General features: G+C 43.2%; 1 protein-coding gene across 1 annotated transcript in view; it reads right to left on the minus strand.

The window, feature by feature from the left end:
• The window catches only part of PTTG1 (PTTG1 regulator of sister chromatid separation, securin), a 232,855-nt gene that overhangs the window by 174,162 nt on the left and 40,377 nt on the right, over positions 1–18,316 (minus strand). Inside the window, exon 2 of the mRNA XM_044082495.1 lies at positions 13,363–13,478. Within this exon, the coding sequence (XP_043938430.1) occupies positions 13,363–13,456 (94 nt within the window). The 5' untranslated portion in view covers positions 13,457–13,478. The remainder of the gene's footprint in view (positions 1–13,362; positions 13,479–18,316) is intronic.

Below are 18,316 nucleotides of genomic sequence, written 5' to 3' on the forward strand. Positions count from 1 at the left end.
GTTTACTATTAAATGTGCGAATGGCGACCCCATTGATGCGTTTGTGCGAACTGAAACACCGAAACCATTTTGATAGTGAACCGAAACTGCAAAACTCAGACGTCGACATTACCGGCCGCGCAACACCTCCACACCCATGCTACCATGGGTCGGATGGGGGCGAGGTTTTGCCGTTCGCACATCTGGGCGTCTTGTGACGTTCGCAGTTCCACGTTCGGGCAATGCGCGCACAAAACGGGATCGACAATTTGATAGTAAACCAGTTTTTACATATGCCTTCACAATTGCCACCTACAAATTTATGAACATCAGCAGAAAGTTCAAGCCTCAGAAATGGCAGTCCTTTCTCAGAAATCAGAACATTCTCCTTCAGTCTCCAGCTAGATTACTGGAATCCTAAAGTGGTAGGAGGGAGCTCTTAGGGCAGTAGTCTACACAACACAAGTGACTTGTCTTTGCAATTGTAGCAAACTTAACACAGGGAAGGGCATCAGTTGGAAAAACCCTGCTGAACATGCAGAATGGAGAGAATTAGAACAGTAGCCAAAGGATATAAATGTAATGGCCAGATAACGGACAAAGTTAAGGAAAGCTAAATGGAAAACCAAGCCCAGAAGCAGTACTCAAATTCTGGTTAAAAAGGTATCAGTTTGATGTCTGGAAGTCCACTGGGCCAAGAGTAGCCCATTTTCAGTGGAGGCCCTAGGAGAAAGGCTCCACAATAATTTCAAGTTACATATGCAGCTAATTTAACATTTACAGACCAGCTCCGATACTTTCAGTTGGCTTGTCACAATGTTAAAAAATGAAAGACATAATACAGAAATTTCAACATTTACATAAAATGAATATTTGTTCTAAACTCAGTTGTAGGTTTAACACTTCAATATATAGCTACTAGTCATTAGTAGGTTAGGAAAATATTATGCATGGAGAGGAATAGTATTATATGATTGGAGTATAGTACAAGCAACACAGTTAAGACTTTTATGATTAAAGAATTTGCACACCATGGAGACACCAATCTGGTCAACAGAAAAATAAAAAAAAAAAAATACCAACAGTGAAGCTAAACATCCATTAACTTTCCTCTAGCAATACACAAATTTTATACTGTAACTGAAGCAGAGTTTAGTTACTTAGAAAAAAGTACCAACAGTCCTGCTGACCATTTCTGAACATACCTCTGGACATCAGGCCCTATGGAGCAAGGGGAACAGATGCTGCAGCCTACTTGCTTTTCAACCAGTTCAAGATGAAAGGACAAGTTCCTGTCACTGAACAGACCTCGTGCTTCACCAGCATTCAACAGCTGGTCCACTATAGAGTGGACCTGACCAGGATTACAATGCTAAAAGCAGAGAAAGCCTGCTCAGAGCTTCAACCCCCCCCCCCCACAACTTAATACACCATACAGGTGTGCTGTAGAGGATAGCATGTTACAGAATAGAGGCCTGTAACAACCAGTTTCTAGCTGTCCAAGCTACCATCAGATCTCAAATACACCCCAAATTTAAAAAACTGGGGTGACCGTCACTTCTCATAGTTGTAACCAAAAGGGCAAGTGCAAATACACTCAAAACCCTGCCAAGACAAAAATGACAAAACGTCCAACAAGATGCACTTTCGGGTTGGTCATAGATATTCCTTGATAGCAGTTGCTATGTCACTGGAAGTACAGCTAGGTGCCATGAGTGTACAAGTCTTGACTTGCTGTTTTTGGTCCTAGAGATATAGGCCCCCCTCATTGGGTCTGGCTGAACCAGATCTCATGGAGGTTCTGAAAGGGTACCCACAGAAGGGCTTCAGAAACTGATTTTGCAAAACATCTGCAAAGTTGGCAAAATTTGGAAGCCACTGCACAGACTTCTCGTTTTGTACTACAACCTTAGAACCAAATGCAACTAAATACAGAGTATACACTGACAAAGGGGGATAATGCCATCTGGAGTTTTAAATGTCATTTGTGACTATCCACATGATTTATACATTTGTTTACTTTATAAGCTAGGCCATATGTGTGTACTGGGGAGCTTTCTGTATCATATTTAGGGTGAAATGATTACTACATTCCTCCAAATTGCAGGACATTACTTCCAGCATCTGCCAAAGATCTGAGGCCCATGTATTTTCACAGGTAGATAAACACTGCCAAGCTTCCAGCAATAGGAAGTTTCACCTGGGAACTAGTCAGATGACAAATGTGCAAGCTATCCCAAAACATTTTATATTAGAGAAATCTCAGAAAACAAATCTGCATTAGGTCTTGGACCCAAAATCAAAACAGTGCAAGAACTTGTATGGAAGATTTTCAATCCATAATCATGACAGACCTTTGATTGCTCGTCTGTGTACTTATTTTTCATATGTTCATATGAAAAGCCTCAAAAGATGGCCAGGAGCCTGAAAAATTCAGTAACCCAGTGCCATTCAGAGAGTGACACTCACTGTAGTAAAATCCCCTCAGACAGGGCAACTGTTCATGGAACTTTCAAACTTTTCTTATGAAGCCCACAGGCATGCATAGCATCAAGGAAGTGCAGGCTTTTGGTGCTCTGCCTTTCATATGAAGCGCCATTTGCAAACTTATGTTGAAGGCAACCTTAAGCTTTTAATGCTGCCAAGTTGGTCATACCTCAAAGCAGGATACAGTGCAAGTAACTTGGATGAAGGCTACTGTAACAATGATACAGTATCTAAAAGGCAACTTCCTGACAGTTGTCCTCCTTAATGTAGCTGTTCTGCAACAGTGTCAGCACAAAACCCAATAGCTATCAAAAGTGTACAGTGAGCTTTTCTTAATAGCTTTGGAGCAAGTCTGTATGCCCATTCAGAATCTTTTACATTTAGAGGGGCCTGTAGTGACCGCAAGCTGCAACTATGACAATGAACAAAGTGCTCAATACTACTAAAATCTGTAGTAAAACTAGTGTTCAACATGTGTAGAAAGAACCCTAGTAAAGGATAAGGCATACAAGTTCTAAACTCATGACAGTCGCAGGGCTTTCTGGGCAAGCAACCATAAGACAAAATGTGTCCAAATACTTGGTGGCATGTGCGGATTCCCTCAAGTTATCCAAAAGCAGGATTCCAGTTTCTCACTAGGGCAATGTTTAAATCATTAGATGGGCAGGGAAAGCAAACTTAAAATCAAATGGGATACATTAGTTCAGGCACCAAAAGGGAAAATGGCCAAGCTTAAAATGGTCTGCAGCTAGCATAGTACTTTCCTATGAAAGTGGAGAAAAAGGGAAAGATTGCATTTTAAAGATGTTCTAAAGACGTTCTCCCTACCCACCTGAGGTATGTACATTGTGTGCCCAGTAGACCAAGCCATCATTCAAACATAAAAGCAAGAGTCTAACAGCAACTACATCCCGGATCCTACCAGTGAAAAAAAAAAAACAGCCAAGTCATACTTTAGTGAGAAGCACCTCACAAAAGCTCCCTGAAAGAGACAGCCCTTTGACTGGCCCACCCAGAATATACACTTGGAAAAGAAAAGTTAAGTTATGTCTTACCATAACGTTCCATCTGTATGGTTGATCCTAGTTCAGTCATTATGCATGGGTATCGGAACTGAGCCGGCCATTTTCCAAGCTCTCATCAGCTTCAAACTTCAGCTAAACTCACCCACAATCCCCCCCTCCTTGTTACATCAGATTGAGTTTGCAAGTCAAAGAAGGTAGAGGCTACCTCTGGTCAAATAACCTAAGAGAACCGGATGGTGAGATTCACTAGAAACCACAGGAGGGAGGGTTGTAATGACTGAATGAGGAACAATACAGATGGAACGTTATGGTAAGACATAGCTCTATCATAGTTTGTCCCATGTTTAAGGAATGAACAAGGATCGAGTCCCCAGCTACCTCTATTCCTGGAAGGCTCTCATGGAAGGACATTCCTGAGCACACAGAACAGAAAGATGCTCTTCCCCTGGAGGCCAAATCCAATTTGTAATGATTTATGAAGATATGAGGCATAGCCAAGTTGCAGCTGTACAGATGTCATGTAAGGTAGCTCTGCCATGGAAGGCAGCAGAAGTTGCCACCGACCTTGTTGAATGATCTTTCATGGTAGTAGGCAATGAGATACTATGTTGTATATAAAGGTCACAGTCCTTCAGCCATCTAGCCAATGTGACCTTCGCAACAGATCCTAATCTAGGTCCAGAAAAAGGCCAAAAATAACTGGTCAGATTTACAAAAGGGTTTAGTCTTTAAGTAAAAATGGATTTGCCTGGGAATAGCTAGGGTATGTAGGCAATACTCTCCTTTGAATGATTGGGAAAGAAAACTGGCAATTCAATGGCCCTTTGAGATCACTTTAGGCAGAAATGACTTAATCAAGTATGGACTTCTACATAAAGCTTGAAGCTCAGAAATAAGTCTGGCAGAAGTAATGGCGACCAAAAACAAGGTTTTCCACGACAAATACTGGAGGTCACAAGAAGAGGCTGGTTCGAAAGGTGACAGCTTGTAGAACTAAAGAAATCACATGGTTGAATAGGTTCTCTAAAAAGGTGGCTTCAGATGATTCACCCCTTTTATGAAGTTCTTGCACAATGTGGGACATGAGGAATCTTGGACACCCTCATGAAAATTAGAAGTTGCAGCCAAATGAACTAATGGTAGAGGCCGATAGAGTGAAGACTTATGAGAAGCAATGAGAATATCATGTACTGGTAAAGATCATTCTGCCTGGCAATCAAGGGAATTGGAGTAGCCAAGCCATGAGCTTTAGGCTGTTCAAGTTGGGATGAATCAGGTTCTGTAGATGTGAAGTCAACTCCGGGGTTGGATGGAGAATCCATGATCTATCTAGGAGAGGCCAAAGGAAGGGGAACCAAATCTGTGGAGGCAAATATGGTGCTATGAGAATCACCTTGCTCTTCAACTGACAGGCTTTCTTCAGAAACTGGGGAATGAGGGGAAAGGGTGGAAAAGCGTAAATACCAGAGCCAATCGTGGACTAGAGCATGTTCCTGGGTGACTGTCCGAGGGGGAATATGGGCAAAGTAGTTGGTCGGGGATGCAAAGAGGTTGCAGCACGGGAGGCCAAAGGAAGGGGAACCAAATCTGTGGAGGCCAATATGGTGCTATGAGAATCACCTTGCTCTTCAACTGACAGGCTTTCTTCAGAAACTGGGGAATGAGGGGAAAGGGTGGAAAAGCGTAAAGACCAGAGCCAATCGTGGACTAGAGCATGTCCCTGGGTGACTGTCCCAGAGGGGGAATATGGGCAAAGTAGTTGGTCGGGGATGCAAAGAGGTTGCAGCACGGATGGCCCCAGTGGTGGAAGATCTGCTATCACGGGATTCAAGGACCACTCGTGAGGTTGAAGAACGCACCTGCCGAGTCTGTCTGCTATCATGCTGGAACTCCCGGGAATGTGCATTGCTAGAAGAGAACAGTTGGTAGCCATTGCCATATCCTCATGGCATCTTGACAGAAAGGGGGTAAGATTTGGTTCCACCTTGCTTGTTGATGTACCAGACCACCGCCATGTTGTTTTAATTGAACTGCAATTGTCCCAGATGGCAACAGGGGATGGAATGCAACGCCAGAAGCACTGCCCTGAGCTCTAGGACATTTAAAAGCAAGCAGATGGGCCTCTAGTTTGGACAAAGTGCCTTGGACTGGGTCACTGACATAGCCCCCCCCACCCCATCAGGGAAGTGTCAGTGGTCACTGGCCTTGGGTTGTTGGGGGGTGGGGGGGCAAGACCACGAGAGATGGTGTCATCCACCAATTTAAATCCTGTTTGCACCTGTGGGTTACTCGAATCATGTCTGAAAGAGAATGCTGAAAGGGATACCATTGGGTGAGCAGTAGCCATTGTAGAAGTCTCATGTGAAATGTGGCCAGGGGAGCAATGGTGATGGAGGCTGCCATGGAACCCAACAGCTGCAGAGCCAAGTGAGCTGTGGATTTTCTTTGAAAGGATTGTAATTAGTTGTTGCTTTATCCTTGGAATTCTCTGCTCTGGAACAGCAGCTCTACAGTGTGTCCAAGATAACCCCTATGAATTCTGTTGACTGAGATGGGGTGAGATTGGATTTTTGCCAGTTTATGGTTATGCCTAGCCTTTGAGCAGCGAGGAGAGTATGCCAGGGCTTTTTCCAGTAGATGTCTGGTGGGGGTGGAAGTGAGCCAGTCGTCTAGGTATGGAAACACCTGGAATCCTTGAAGTTGCAAGTGAGCTGTGACAACTGCCATGCACTTTGTGAACACTCTGGGGGCTAGAGAGAGTTCAAAGGGCAGTACTCTGAACTGACAGTGACAGGCTCCTGCATGGAAGCGCAGAAATCTGCTTGATGGCCTGTCTCCCTTTATGTGGCAGTACGCATTTTGAATATCTATAGAGCACATCCAAATCCAATAGACTTTCCAAAAGTGGGAGGATAGACCATTGTGACCATCTGGAATTTTTGTACTCAAACTTGTTCAATACACAGAGATCCAATTGAGATCCAAACTTGGTCTCCAGTCCCTGGTTTTCTTTGGCACCAAAAATAGTCTCTAGTAGAATCTGGATCCTATCTGGTCTGGAGGGACTATTTGGAGGACCGTTTCTTAGCAGCTTTTTTTTTCTCTAGTGCTGCTTCTTCCCTTTGACTGGGTGGAACGTTGGGAAGATATTTTGAAGGGATGGGACAAAGATTGAAGGGGATATGAAAACCTCTGGTTATGATCCTTTGTACCCAGGAATCTGTGGTGATTGTTAGCCAGGTAGACTGGTACAAGGAGAAGTGTCCCCCAACCACCTCCAGAGGAAAGGAGTTGGGCCACTCTTCAGGAACACTAGTAGGATTGGCCAGGGAAAGAATCCCTGGAACCCTGGTTACATGGACCCCCTCTGCCCTAAAAGGGGCATATTCCCTGTGAGTTTCCCCCCTCTGCCTCTAGGGGGGGGGGGGGCTCTGCCCGTGTGTCATGGAAAGGACCCAGAAATTTCTTGAACCATATCTTCCCACTCTTGGTTTTGGGAGAAATTGAGGGGAATGGACACCTACTGCAGAAAGGGTCTTACTGTCCTTTTCACATCTGGCCATGTCCTTTTCACATCTGGCCAGTGTGCTTTTAACTTTGGGCCCAAACGAGGAGGCCTCAATGGGGGCATTAAGAAAAGGGTTCTGCGATGTTGCACAAGCACATCCAGGCATGTAATCAAGACTGCAGCTGAACCCGCTGCTCTAGCAGCTGCTTCTGATGCACGAGATAAGTCGCATAGAGATCAGTCGCATAGAGGAGTTAGATATAGATTCAATGGCGGCCAGCTGAGAGGCCACAGTCACGGACCTCAGACACTGCACCAGCCAAGGTTTCAGAGAGCTCAGAAACCAGATCCCTTTGAAGCCTGGTAAAAATGTGCCATATAATTCAGGGACCCGATAGCAAAGGTCGCTGAAGCAAAGGTGTGCTTCCTTATCCTGTCCAGGGCCTGGGACTAAAGTCTGGCTTTCTTCTGCCAGATCCTGTGGATGCTTTGGTGGTGGCTGCAACAAGGAAGACATTTGGACCAATGGAGATCAGAAGCAGGAGGGGGACAAGGGACCAGCTGACTGTACCAGGAGCCTTCCAAGCACACTGCACGATGAGCCGGACAAGTTCATCAGCAGGTAAAAGTAACCCAGGAGGTAGGGGGCTGGGCACAAAAAGCCTGCAGAAACAGATTCCTCAGAGGTCAGATTAGAGGGCTGCCAGTCACCAGTTTCAGGATTGAGGATATCAAAGGATACCTCAAGAGTGTGACTGGGGATCCTCCCCCCTCACTGAAATCTGTATTCAGTAAGGACTCCTCGGGAGTCGATGTGCTTCCTCTTACACAAACTTTTCTGGTGGACCTCCTCAGCGGGAGAAGCTTGTGAAGACAGCGGAAGAGGGGATTCCTGAGGAATATGTAGGGCCCTTGCACCCAGTGTCTGCTAGGTGTGACTTGTGAAACCAGTGTACTAGAAGAGGGTGGAGGTATAGACAGTCCAGTATTGCCAGCAGCAGTGAAAGCCTTCATTAGTTGGAAGGCTGGTCCACCCAAAGAGGAATGCATGTTTAAGACAGGGGTCAACCCTCCCCAAGTGGCTCAGCCTGCCGACCTAGTGTCCCTGGATGGCTGAACAGCAAACTGAGTCATAACTGACATCTTGGGATGTAGCACAACTTTCCTGCCAAAGGCAACTGCGGTTCCTTAGTGAGATCCATAAAGTGAACTGCAGAAGGGGAAGACTGCTATATCCATGGACTTCAAAGGAAATGAAGGAGAAGGGGTCTTTGGGGATGGGTGAGCACCTCCCAAGGAGGACAGTTCCTGAAGGGTGGGATACCTTTGTCCAAGAGTACCTAGTCCACAAGATGCAACACATGTTCGGAAAGGCGTCTAGTGGACCTCCGAGACTGAGGGAGAAACAGGCCCATCTACAGCAGAGGCAGACTGTGCCCATCTCATGACTGCACAGAGGAAAAACGGTGCCGAGACTGGATACTGTTGTCTGCACCAAAGTCATTGGTGCAGAGGTCATGGTCTGCACAGACACAGGGATAGGTGCCGAAGTGGTTGTCAGTGCCAAAGCTGGAACAGACAAAACTGAAGTCAATAAAGGAGTCTGTTCTGAAGATCTGAGCCGATGGTCAAGGTCTGCACTGACTGAACGGTCGGTGCCGATATACTGGTAACGGTCTGAACAGAGGAGCCCCTCTGTGCCGATATATAGAAAGCTGCAGGAGAAGACAGAGCCAAAATCACTAATTGAGCAAAAGCCCTCGGTGCCGAAGTTCTAGGCACCGAAATCACTGGGGCTGACAGAGTAAGCTCCGGAGCTAAAAAACTTTAGCCTTTTTAGGTTTTGGTTGGTGGGATTCCCCAGCTGGGGACGAAGGCAAAGATTGAGCCTTAGTAGGAACATCCAAGGTTTTCTTATGGGTTCTAGGAGGGGTTGAGGCCTCAAACCCAGAAATAGCCTCTGAAAAGGGAGATTTTAGAAGTCCCTTCAGTAACAGCTTTTTTCCCCTTTCCAACAGGGTTCCATTAGAAAAGAATGGAAACAGTACAGGGTGGGTCAGAATGGGAAGCTCCCAAACAATAAACAGAGTGTGCATCAGAAGTAGGCAGTTGTGTCCACAAATCAGAACAGATTAAACCACGGACTACCTTTCTCATCTGCCAGGACAGCAAATTAATAGAAAGGTACCAGCAATGGTACAAAAACCAAAGATGGTGAAGAGAATACCTTGCGGTAAAGAAAAACCTGAAGAAATTATGAATGCTAGATGTGATAGGGTAAGAGACAAAAATATGAACTTTCCTGACAGAAAACTAATCTGTAAAATTAAACAATTAACTGTACTTTGCTCAAGAGAAGTAGCTTGACACGGCAGAATGGCAATGCAGCAAACTAAATCTGAGGTAACCGGGAGAGGGGGATTGCGGGTAAGAGTTTAGCTCAAGAGTTTGAAGCAGACGCGAGCTTGGAAAATGGCCATCTCAGTTCCGAGCTCTAAACCAATACCCATGTGTAAGGAATGAACGAGGATTAATATCAGATGCACTGTTCTAAACAAAATCTGTATAAACACCATAGCTGGTCATGGAGTAACAATGAATAGAGTCATTAAGAAAATGCATCTTGCAGGACTAGAGATATTAGAAGGCTGGTGATAGTGCTGGTACCTTAAATACAGCTCATCTTTTGCCATAGCTTGGCAGCTTTGTGCAAGCCTATACTCAGAGGGCATATCATATAAGTTGCCCGAGCAGAGACTAGGCTTCTGAACACCCCCCCACCCACCAATAGCTAGCTAAAGAGAGCATCCCTTGAGATAATTCACAGGTTAGTCAACAGTCACAATCAAAACAGACATGAGTCTCCAAGAATGGTAGGGGCAGGCACAACAGCAATGCAAAATGTTGAAGTGGAGTGGCTCAAATTCTCTGCATACAACCATATCACAAAGTGCAGCACTGATCACTCCCTATCCTAGGCCAGCGGATGGCAGCACTTCTACACAGCTCATAAGTGGATATACAGATGCATTGGCTCTAGTCAAAGTCTACTGGAAATATAGCTCATGATAGGAGGTTAGAATCTTGTTGCAATAGCCCAAACACTATACATCCAGATTAGATATTTGGCCAGCTTCCCCAAGGTCTAGTGCACCTTCCATGCTCACAGAATGGAACTCAAATTTTAGGGAGATTCAGTATAAAAAGGTGTACGGGAATCTCATCTCAAGGAGGTCTACCATAAATAGTTACACTATGGAACAGTGAAAGTAGCTACCCTAAATCTGGAATACAAGGAAAGAGGGCGTACTACAATCGCGATTTAAAAATCTGTTAAGGAAAAAAGTCAAACCTGGTTGTGTGACTATTTTAGCAGCCCACACTAAGTGGGAAGTGTCAAAGATCAGAAACTTAATCTCAATGGTTCTAGCCCCAGAAAAGGTAATTTTACAGCATTTGGTAAAGTGGGTAGGAAGAAGACCAAGTTGCTGCCTCTAGAATACCCCCTTCTGGGGGAGGGGGCACAAGTAGTCATGACTATGTGCTCTGACCTTGCCCAGAACTGCCTTGCTATAACTGAATGAGAAAATCTGGAAATAGTCTGCACAAATATTGTTAATAAAGGTGTTAACCAGGTAGCATGTCAAATCCTCTGCTAGGTTTTGTGGTTCTGGAAAGACAAGGGAGATTATCTGGCTCTGTAAAATTAAATGCATTTGCTTTTTTGCAGCCAGTAAATGTGCCCAAGTCACCCACAAAAAGGTGGTGTCACAAAATAGTGAAGAATTAGTAAGAGACTCCCCTCAAGACAATATAGGGCAGATTAAACAGTTTTCCATAACTCAAATCAGCCTCATGGGCTGGTTTTATAAGAAATGTGAAAGTTTCTCCACAAGATCCAATGCAGATTCTAGGTGCCTTGGGGTAAAATGGACAACCCTTTCAGGGATTTCACTGTTATGAGAAATAAAAGATGGGTGGAATCCATTGACAGATAATAGCAAGTAAAATCTTAAAAGGGCAGAGACTTTCAGAACCAAGGGAGCCCAAGCAGGATCCAGATTGTTGGCACCATTTAACCTTAATTTCTCACCCACAGGAAAAAAACTGGCAATTTCTCACCCATAGAGGTTTTAGGTGAAGATTGGGTGGATCAGAGAATCCTCACCTTGTGTGACCAAGGCCGTCCTGTGAGGAAGTTTACAATTGTTCTCGGCAATTGTAGAGCAGAACCCCTACTTGTTGGGGCCAAAAGGAATTACTGGAATCTTTTAAGTCCCTCAGTCTTAAGGACTTTGATTTTAAAGAAATGGATGAGGGGTACTTAAAAGTTCATATTGCATTAATACCATCATTTCCTTGGCATGAGTTTTACATAGTAATTTTGGATACTGCTTGCAGTGTAGCCTGATGCATCTGTGGTCTGACTGATCAGAGACAGATCAGCCACCAATCTCACGAGACAGATTGGATTACAGGACAAGGAAGGAGTCCAGATTTGAGAAACCATTCAATTTGGGATTTCTTGTATTGTTTCCTTTAAAAAATACCCACTGAATTAGTTTGGGATCACAGCTATACACTCCTAAACTCCAGAAACTTTCCTGCTAGCTTTCCCATTTAATCAAATATGTTGCACCACAGCAGAGAAGGGACAGGCAAATTTTCTATAGTCAAGGGGGATTAAGCAGCTCAGCTTTCAAATCTTCTGGCAAGTGGAGAGCAGCCAGAAATCCACTTGAGCCAGGGGCAGCTGCTCTGGACACTATTAGCAAGGTCATAACATTGAGTGAACTCTTACTGGAGACTGAAGAGTAAGCTCAGGAGGCAAGGAAGTTCAGCTATTAACTTTTCACAAAGAGCTTGACAATGGACTATTCCAAATGCTAGGGTGAAAAATACCTGTCCCAAATCAAAAGGTTAGGATTAACGGTCATAAGATAAAGGTTTGCAGACCACTGCAGGATCCACCCTGGGTTTACTATGCTTTAGGAAGTGGAGGCCATCATGCAAATAAGTGCACTGGTTAAAAAAAAAATCAGATTGGTTCCTGACAATTCAGTAACCTGCAAAATAAGCTCTTCACCCTGCTAATGGCATCAGAAAGACACTATTTTCAGATTCCCAGGTCACTGAAGTTGAAAATGTATCCTGTCCAGACAGATATTAAAGACATCTTTTCCTGTCAAGACATCTTTTCCTGTCAATCTCCTTTTAAGACTGCTTGAATAAGCCTTTGACAAATATCAGAAAAGGTTGCAATTTCTCAACTGGTGTGCAAGGTTAATCCCAAAGAGCATCTAACCCAGTTATGGCCCTGTAAGGGACTGATATGGGCAGAAATGACTCTAGACTGCCTAAAGTAGACATACAACTGGTACTGTATGTGCCAAACTTGGCTCATAGCAGCTTTAAGATGCAATGCCAAAGTGTACAAGAGACCAAAGAATGATCCAAGGCTCTAAGATGGCCACAACAAACTAGGCAACTGAGGTCAAAGGCAAAGAAGCAGAAGGTGAAACCACAGCATCCTTGGGAACTTCTTGGGGACCAGAGGATGAATGTATGAGGAGTCATAACCCTGGTTCACAATACTACCAAATAAAACAAAGGTTGTATTCTTTAAAATGGAGAGAGCACCAAGTCTTAGAAGGCAGACATTAAGCCCGAGTATGGGTCTCTGCTCCCCTGACAGAAAGATGTGCAGTTAACTTTATATGGCATCTGGCAAACGCCCAACTTCCCCATCTCTCAAGTACCAACTAGCCAGTCACCAGACCTACAAAGTTACAACTGTAAGACTCTCTAGCTGCTTGAACAAGTTAGTTTTGGCACTCCTGTCTGCTTTTATACTGTATTGCCCCAAGCACCAGTGGTCATAAGGGCATGTGAAAGTTGGCCAAACATCTGATCCATGGCAGATCAATCATAGCTTAGGCTACTGCAACAGTGATCCAAACAAGTTTTGAATCTGACCCTAGTCTTTCAGAATACAGGTTTGCCTTTAAATCCTGCACAAGTTCAAAAAGCAACCAAGGCAATACAGTGGGCTTTACTGGTGGGGTCATTAGTGAAGAACCATGGCTCCCTCAAAGAAGCTAAACCGTGTAAAGCCAGATTTGGAACAGCAAGTCCAGTTACTGTTTTGCATGGTGCTCCATCCCACAGACATGGAAGGATGCCACTACCAACTGCTATACTTAACAGGATCACAACCTTTGATGTATACCCATATTTTGCAAAAGTATGGCATTCCTCAAACCAAGTCACCCAGCTAAGCAACACATGTGCTTCGGGATTGTGTCAGAAGTCCAGTCAAGCCAACTGTAAACTATTTGTAGCCATGCAATGGTTCATACTTACCAGTCATACATGGTGCAGAATGTAGCCGCATTCGAGATGTGCCAATATTTAATGCCACATCTCCATTCTCCTGATCTACAAAAATCCTTGACATGTCTGCTCAAGATACAAAGCACCTAGAAAGAAGAAAAAAAAAGTTGGTTTAATACACAAGACAAGAACAATCTGTTCCTGTGTCCAGCTAGATGCAAAGTAAGCCAAGTGAACCAATCCTAACTGGCACAAGTAGATGTTTGTGCAACAGTTTTGTGCAGACCCCTCCGATAATACAAGCCTTTCATTTATAATAGACTTCCTGCTGACTATACATTATCACAATTAGACCAGAGATCACAGCCAACTCGTAGTAAACATTCCATTATAACACAAACAGCGCCCTATACAGACCAAGTCAAATTAATGAAGTACTTAAGTGGGATAACTTCTTTGTGATAAAGTACACGGCTTGTGAGGTTCCCAAGATAGAGCACAGATATCATGTCCCCTCAAGTTCTGCAGCACATTCCTCCCATCTTGGGTTTATGTGGCATTCTTTCTGGAGCAGAAAAGATGATATGAAAACTCACAGCTAGTGTTATTGGGACAAAGCAGCTTGATTAGGAAAAGTGAAAACCAAAAACTACATTTAGCAATGCACTGTAGACGAGAGTACACAAACCTACCCTTAACGTTTCATATTTGAATCTATCTGGGAATTTCATAAGTACCAGTACAGAGCTGTGAGGAACTATGCAGCAAGTGCTTCATTTGCATGTATGAAGTGGTTTGCGATCCATGAAGCATTTAACTTAAATGTGGAGCAGTGTGGGACAATCTTGATACACGTTTACAAAGCTATGCCATGTTTCATTGATCTCACCATGAACAGCAACATCCCAAAATCTCCCAAAAACCAAACATCTAATTTTGTTACCTTGCAGAACCTGAACAGGCTGAACTACCACACCCCCAAATCATAAAAGGACAGACACCAAAACAGAATAAAAAAAACACAGCAACTTGAGTGGGGACTACTTGTTAAGGATAGCTAGAACATTCCCTTCAAATAACCATCTCCTCACTCAAGAACTGCACATTTAAATTGCACTAAAATTAAGAAAGTTTCTCTACCCAAGTACCAATTTCCTCCTTTTCCTTCAACCATTTTGCATTCTTTCCACAAGAGACTAAGTCAGCACGATTTAGCAGTACAGTATGTGCACGCTTGACACTACAGGCCCTACTGCTCAGACTCTGCATACAGACTTTCGATTTCAGTGATCTTCTGTAACAAGTGAACTTGAGGTTACCAGTTTTACTTAATTTTAACGAGTTTCAGTATTGTACTGAACTTCTTGGAGCTTTTTGACCCAAGCCTCCACAGAGATTGCTATTTTACCCAGTCAGACAGTCCTGCTAAACAAAAGCAAACATTTTTAGCTCTCCTGTACTTGGTGGCAGGAAGCTCCCTCATTTAAGGTCCCCCTTGTGTCAAAAAACTCTGGGTGGGAGAGTGCAGAGGCAAGCTGTGCACCTTCCTCTTGCACCCATGCTTTGTCCAAAACCCTGCAGTGTAGTACAGAGGACTATGCCTGCAAGAACCCTGCCCTGTCTTGAAGGCAAGAGGGATGGACATGTGCTAAAAAGCAGCAAGTGCACTGCAGCCATTATCTATGTGGAGGATCAGGGTTTACATTCAAACTTGAGGTTAGCTGCCCCCCCCAAACAAAAATTGCCACTACCACAACAGGGTCAAGTGGTAGCAAGTCCAATGCTCAACTCGAACTGGAACCATGAAGGTAGGCCTTTAAGAGTAGATATTCAAAATTATCACTGCTGCAGTAGCTTTAGCAGTATGGGTTACTGCAGAGGATACAACATGCAGCCAGCTTCAGGACACCTACATGCTAAAATTATCTGGCAGGTTAAGTTGAGCCGACTAAAAAGTAAAGTTTGGGCTCAAAGCCCTCCAGAGCTTTTCTGCCAGGAGGAGACACCCTGAAAAAGGACAATGCTAGAAAAATATTCACACCCTGGCATAAAAAAACAAAACCAAACACAAGGGGGGCAGTGGAGCAGCTACTACAGCAGTGACCATTAGGACATCTATTACTGCAAGATATCCTGTCTTTAAAGGGGATCTCCCTCCCAGTGCAGCCTGACACTGCCAGTAAGCCCAAGGACCTTGTACAAACCCTACGTCACACCTACACTCCATGCACAGAATGTAGGTAGTAGTAGACAGCTACCCTCTGTCAGTTCAAATACCATTACCGCTTTATTTTACATTTGTTTACTGGGAAAGTCCGACTGGAACAAGGTCCATTTACAGTGGAGGCCTAGGGAGAAGCTCCACAGCATAACAGTACAAATACAACAAATGAGGCATATAAAATCAGAGCTCCGTGTCTTTATATGACCATACAAATCCACAATCAGCAGAAAAATTTCTATATAGTGGCATATACAATCAAGGAGAATTTTACCTTACAAAAAACACCAAATCTTCTAACAAAGCAAAAAACAAAGTCCCAACACAAACATGGTTTCACCAATTTAATAGCACTAGATACGACTGAGCGCTTTCACCACAAGAATGGTTTCAGAGTAATGTTGGTTTGTACAAACATTTAAATACCCAATCCCTTAACTGCTGACCAATCCACATTGAATGACCATCACACACAAAAAAAGTAGATTATAAATTAAATATAAAAACATAATTGAACCAAGATAAGATAAAAATGCACTTGTACAATATGCTTAAATATATAAAATGTGATTCTGACGTACGTTATATTGTGATGCTGACATAAGTTGTTAAATATATAAAAGACATTTTAATCACATTGCTTTAGACTTAAGTGTAGAAGAATAGCAATACTGTCATTGAGGTCAAGTGGATGCATAGCATTTAGCCTAAGTTACCACATGGTCTCCAAATTTTCCACCGTTAGTTGCAAGTCACCTCCTCTTTCACTACTTTTCACCTAGTCAATGACAAAAGAAAATAAGCTTTAAAAAGTAGAACATGTACCAAGTCTAGAGTGCATTGCGAGCATCTTTATTTCTGATGGCCCCAACATGTTCAGTAATCCTTTCCTCAAGTCTTCGTACAGTTTTGCCCACAAAAACTGGTGCAGCTGATAACGTTTGTATATGTTGCCACCTGTAAGAGTCACAGCTGCACCTTCCTGGGCAACTCAAATAATGGCTGTAACCAGGTATGGACACGTGGGTCATCATTCATAGGTCCCACATTTGTACATTCTACATATAAAAGACTTGAAACTAGAATTCTCCGTAATGTCCTTAACTTCTCCCTCGAGTGTAAACTATCCTAGGTCTCTGGCCAAGAATTTATTTTTTTGCATCCTTAAGACCAAGTGCCATGCATAGTTAATGGTTGAAACAATATCTTGTAAGAGGTGATTATATCCAAGGACCATTGTTGGGGTGGTTTTTACTAGTAACCCAGCATGAAGTATAGGTTGGTAAAGTGTATCTCTCCTCTTTAAACCTCATGTTTAAAGAGATGCACTTTTACCAACCTATACTTGGTGCTGATGCTGGGTTACTAGTAAAACAACCCCAACAATAGTCTGATGGTTCATCTACAATGGTCCTTAGATATAATCACCTCTCCAAGATAGTTTCAGCCATTAACTATGCATGGCACTTTGGTCTTAAGGATGCAAGTAAAGAAATTGGCCAGAGACCTAGGATAGTTTACAGTCTAGGGAGAAATGTCAAGGACATTATGGAGAACTCTAGTTGCAAGTCTCGTCTCTAGAATGTGCAAATGTGGGACCTGTAGGGTCTGTAAGTACATCAATGATGGCCCATGTGTGTCCATACCTGGTTACAGCAGTTCTCCGAGGTGTAGCCGTAACACTAACATGTTGGTATATGTTGCCACCTGTATCAGCTGCACCAGTTTGTGGGCAAAACTGTACGAAGACTTCAGGATTACTGAACATGTTAGAGCCATCAGAAACAACAATGCACTCTATACACATAGTACATGCTGTTGTACAAATTTTAAGTTAGATTTCTTTGTCATTGACAAGGTGAAAAGTAGTGAAAGAGGAGGTAACTTAAAACTAAAGGTGGAAAACTTGGAGACCATGTGGCAACTTAGGCTAAATGCTATGCATCCATCCACCTGGCCTCAATGACAGTATTGCTATTCTTCCTACACTCTAGGCTAAAGCAAATGTGATTTTAAATATATAAAAAAATAAATTTTATTTAAATATATCAGAATCACATTTTATATCTTTAAGCATATTGTACAAGTGCATTTTTATCTTTGTTCAATTATGTTTATATTTCATGTATAATCAACTGTTTAAAAGAATTTGCAAGGATATCAATGTGGATTGGTCAGCAGTTAAGGGATGGGGTATTTAAATGTTTGTACTAACCAATGTTCCTCTGATGAAGCCATTCTTATGTTGAAAGCACTCAGTCGTTGGGATCTTTGTTTTGTGCTATTAAAAATCAGTGAAACCACGTTTGTTGGGACTTTCATTTTTTGTACCTTAGTTTGATTTGAGCAAGCTTGGTATATAGATAGCAAAACTTTAAATTCCCTGTTGGTAGTACAAAGCATAAAAATGAAATGGAATCTGGAAAAATAAATGCTATTCAGCAGATATGAATAGTGTGAGAAATTTGTAGGATAGTAGTTCCTGATGGAGAGTATTTGAGTAGCACAGAATAGCGGAGGTGCAGCAAGTTAACAGAGCAGAAAAGATTGTGATACAGGGACAGAGCCATGATTGCAAGAGGTGCGACTTTAGTGAGGTCGAAGCGAGATGCAATGGTGTGGGAGAACAGACTTTTCCCTGCAGTGTTGTGGGCTTTGGTTATGCAAAGCAGGGTTTTGTTGGATGAGTGTAGAGGGAGATTTGCAGAATATTGGTTTAGGGCTGGGGTTTTCCCAAGGGTTCCTTATGTTGAAGTTTAGGAC

Source organism: Protopterus annectens, chromosome 9.part0 (genome assembly GCF_019279795.1).
Source record: "Protopterus annectens isolate FY-2018-M chromosome 9.part0, PAN1.0, whole genome shotgun sequence".
Lineage (NCBI taxonomy): Eukaryota > Metazoa > Chordata > Ceratodontiformes > Protopteridae > Protopterus > Protopterus annectens.